Source organism: Aplysia californica, unplaced genomic scaffold (assembly GCF_000002075.1).
Source record: "Aplysia californica isolate F4 #8 unplaced genomic scaffold, AplCal3.0 scaffold00379, whole genome shotgun sequence".
Classification (NCBI taxonomy): domain Eukaryota; kingdom Metazoa; phylum Mollusca; class Gastropoda; order Aplysiida; family Aplysiidae; genus Aplysia; species Aplysia californica.
Window position 1 is genome coordinate 308,858 of NW_004797649.1, and position 3,246 is coordinate 312,103.

General features: G+C 43.3%; 1 protein-coding gene across 1 annotated transcript in view; it reads right to left on the bottom strand.

The window, feature by feature from the left end:
• Window positions 1–2,989, bottom strand: part of LOC101856748 — a gene marked incomplete at its 5' end in the record, with an annotated part of 8,929 nt that extends 5,940 nt beyond the window's left edge. The window contains 2 exon segments of the mRNA XM_013085491.1: window positions 1,312–1,384; window positions 2,842–2,989. Of these exon segments, the coding sequence (XP_012940945.1) occupies window positions 1,312–1,384; window positions 2,842–2,989 (221 nt within the window).
• Window positions 2,990–3,246: the final 257 nt, after the last annotated feature.

Sequence of the window (3,246 nt, forward strand, 5' to 3'; positions counted from 1 at the left end):
CTCTCTCTCTCTCTCTCTCTCTCTCTCTCTCTCCTTTATGTCCTCAAACTCTCCGTGAAGAAAACTGCATTCCTGACGGATGTGACGATTTGCCCAGTCAATTCAAGCGTAATTCCTGGAAAGATGGCATACGATGGTCATTATAGCGCCGCTTTGCTCGATGTCCGAATGTGTTTTACGTCGCTGTATCTTTGTTTAGCTGATAACTCTTTCTGTGTGTGTGTGTTAAATTGAGATGCAAAGCTGGTCGCTATGAGAAAGCGATCTCGAAGATTATAGAGCAGTATCTGTCTGTATTCTTGGGCAGTATCGACCTGTGGTCTGGGTCTGTCAGGTGTAACTCCTGCAGTGACTTGGAACCTATCTTTCAGAATATTGATGGCAGGATGGTAGCAAAGACGCATCCTCGCCATATTACGGGCAGCTATTACAGTTTGGAGTATTCAAGTTGCACAACAGCTCTCCTCGGGGCTTAACCTTGACGTCTTGTACAGCAGTTCAAGTAAAACTAAAACCAGCTGGAATGTGCATGTAACCTGTTTGGGGTTTTTTCGGTTCTATAATCGCTAATGTATTGATCTAAACTCAATTTAGACAATTTCATAATTTTTGTGGAACATAAGTCACAAAAAGCGCTAATTTGCATACGGGTCACGTGACTCCGTCTTTAAATTTAGTTCAAGAAAACAACAACCTCCACTCTGTTTTATCAGCTGTTTTCTGTGTCCAGGTTGTACCCACCTGCTCTTAGACTTCGTCCTGCCTTCTATCTTCTTTCTTCAGTATTATACCCAATGCCAAATGATAATCGCATGCAAGTCGTATCGTGAAACTCTCATACGGAGTGTCCATTTGGGGATTGGATCGCCAACCGATCACCCGACTCGTCGCCTGGAAACAAACACATTTGTTTTTTAGGCGACGGGTCGGGCGATAAGTTTGTGCCAAGGAAGCCGCTCTGCGTCCTCAATCTGGCTAGCAAACCGAACCGAACCGAACCGAACCGATCATGCCAATGGGCACTGGGTATTACATAAGTATAAGAATTGAGTTATGGAGTAGGGTTAAGAATAAAAGTGCAGTCCTGCGTTTCAGTAATTCCAGGGGTTTTTTTTTTACATAGGGATTCATTGAACGCTACCCCTCCACGCCAAATCTAACTCCCCCAGTGCCCACATTTGGCAATACTGACGCCTCAGATATAACGTCATTGCCTGTGATACTGCCTCACTGATGTCAGCCACATTGCTCACAATGATATGTTATGATTAATGAAGAATAATAAATGAGTGAATGCAGACCATTACTCACATTTGACCACCGTCGACTTCACAATTCACAACTCCGAAAGGAGGAGGAGATAATGGCTTGCAGCTCCTCTGTTCTGTAGATGAATGAAAAAAAATGAATCAATCAATGAATGAATCAATGAATCAATCAAACAATGAATGAATAAAATAAAAATCCCAGTAAAAAAGGAAATGCAGTCGAACCTGCCCTAGCAGCCAGCTTCCGGTATAAGACAATCACTTATTCAAGCGACCACTTCCTATGTCCACCCTTGCGTATTTTTTAAAACATTACAACGGCACGGTGTAAGATGTCCACCTGTCTAAGACAATCACTTTTCTCCTCGACAAAGGGTGGTCGTCTCAGACGATTTCGACTATATATTCTACACCTCTATCAAGACAGCTCAGCTCTTTTCAGAAATTGCAGAAGACAAATTATGACGAATATAAGAAAGCGACAGGCAAATTTCTTCGGACACTCAATACGGAAAGAAGCATTGCAGAACATTGTAACAACAGGCAAGTTTGATGGAAAGAGAGGCAGAGGCAGACAGAGGGAAAAAATACTGGACAAGATGACAACATGGCTAGGAGCAGTAAGAAGTAAGAACAACAGACACCATTGCTGCAACGCAAGACAGAGGGAAGTGGAGGTCCATGATCGCCCACGCCTGTCGGCAAGGCACGGGATGATGATGATTCTACACCTGTCTCTCTCTCTCTCTCTCTCTCTCTCTCTCTCTCTCTCTCTCTCTCTCTCTCTCTCTCTCTCTCTCCATCTCTCTCTCTCTCTCTGTCTCTCTCTCTCTCAGTGGGTGGTTGGCGGGTGCTCTGGTGTGGTGTGCTTCTTCTTTCCTATCAAACATATATCGTCCTTATCTCCCCTTCTTCTTTTTTATGTTTGTTACTCTCTTGTAACACCCCTAACTAATCTTCTGGCGCTCATATGACCGTATGCAGTTGCGAGCGCCGTAAAACCCTCTACTAAAACACAAAAGTCTCTCTCTCTCAGTTTAGCTCATTTCAGATGCAGTCTGCCTCGCCACTGCCTGTAAAGACTATCTTTGTCAGGTTGAGCGCGATAATATAACGTGACTCAAGAATAACAAAGTTCTATCTGCTCAGTATCTAAGTTGGAGAAATTTGACAGTTAAAAAAGTTTGAGTTTCACAACACGTCAATCTTTTCGAATGCAATTCTTTGAATGCTTTGATAACGACTCCAAATAATCTTTGATACAGATAGATAGAACATAAGTTAGTTTCTGACCTCAAGGCCTTAAAACTCAAAAAGGCCCAAAAAGTTAGAACTTTGTAATTCTAAGGTAACAAAATGCCAGCAGACAGGCGGTGATACTCAATAAAATAACTACCCCACTCACCAAAACATGAAATTATGGTTGTTAGCGACGAAAAACTCTTACCGAAACTCTTGCCAAAACCTGACATTATGGTTGTTAGCGCCGTAAAACACTTACTAAATCTCTTACCAAATCTCTTTCCACATCTCTTACCAAATCTCTAACCTAACCGAAACATGAATAATTTACCGTTTCCGATTGGACAGCCCAGGAGGTCAAAGGCCAGAGCGGGATGACCTTGCCATGTGAGTGGGTTAATGCGGATGAACCGAGCCTCATGGGGGCAGGACAGAAGGCGGGTGACCTCTGAACTGCTGTCTGTGCTGCCCGAGAGAAACTGAGAATGGGGGAGTGGGGAGGGAGGGGGGGGGTAAGAAAATAAAATACGGTTACAGCCCTACAAATTGGAATTGGAATTATATTGTAACTGCAAGTTCTAAGACCTCAAGACACATTAATGTCGCCTTGTGTCTTTTTGTAGTTGGGATGCCTGGGTACTGTTTGTCATGGGGATGAGGAGAGGAATCGGGTTGAGAAGGATACAATTTACGATCTAGACAGACAGATAGACACACATACACACACACACACACA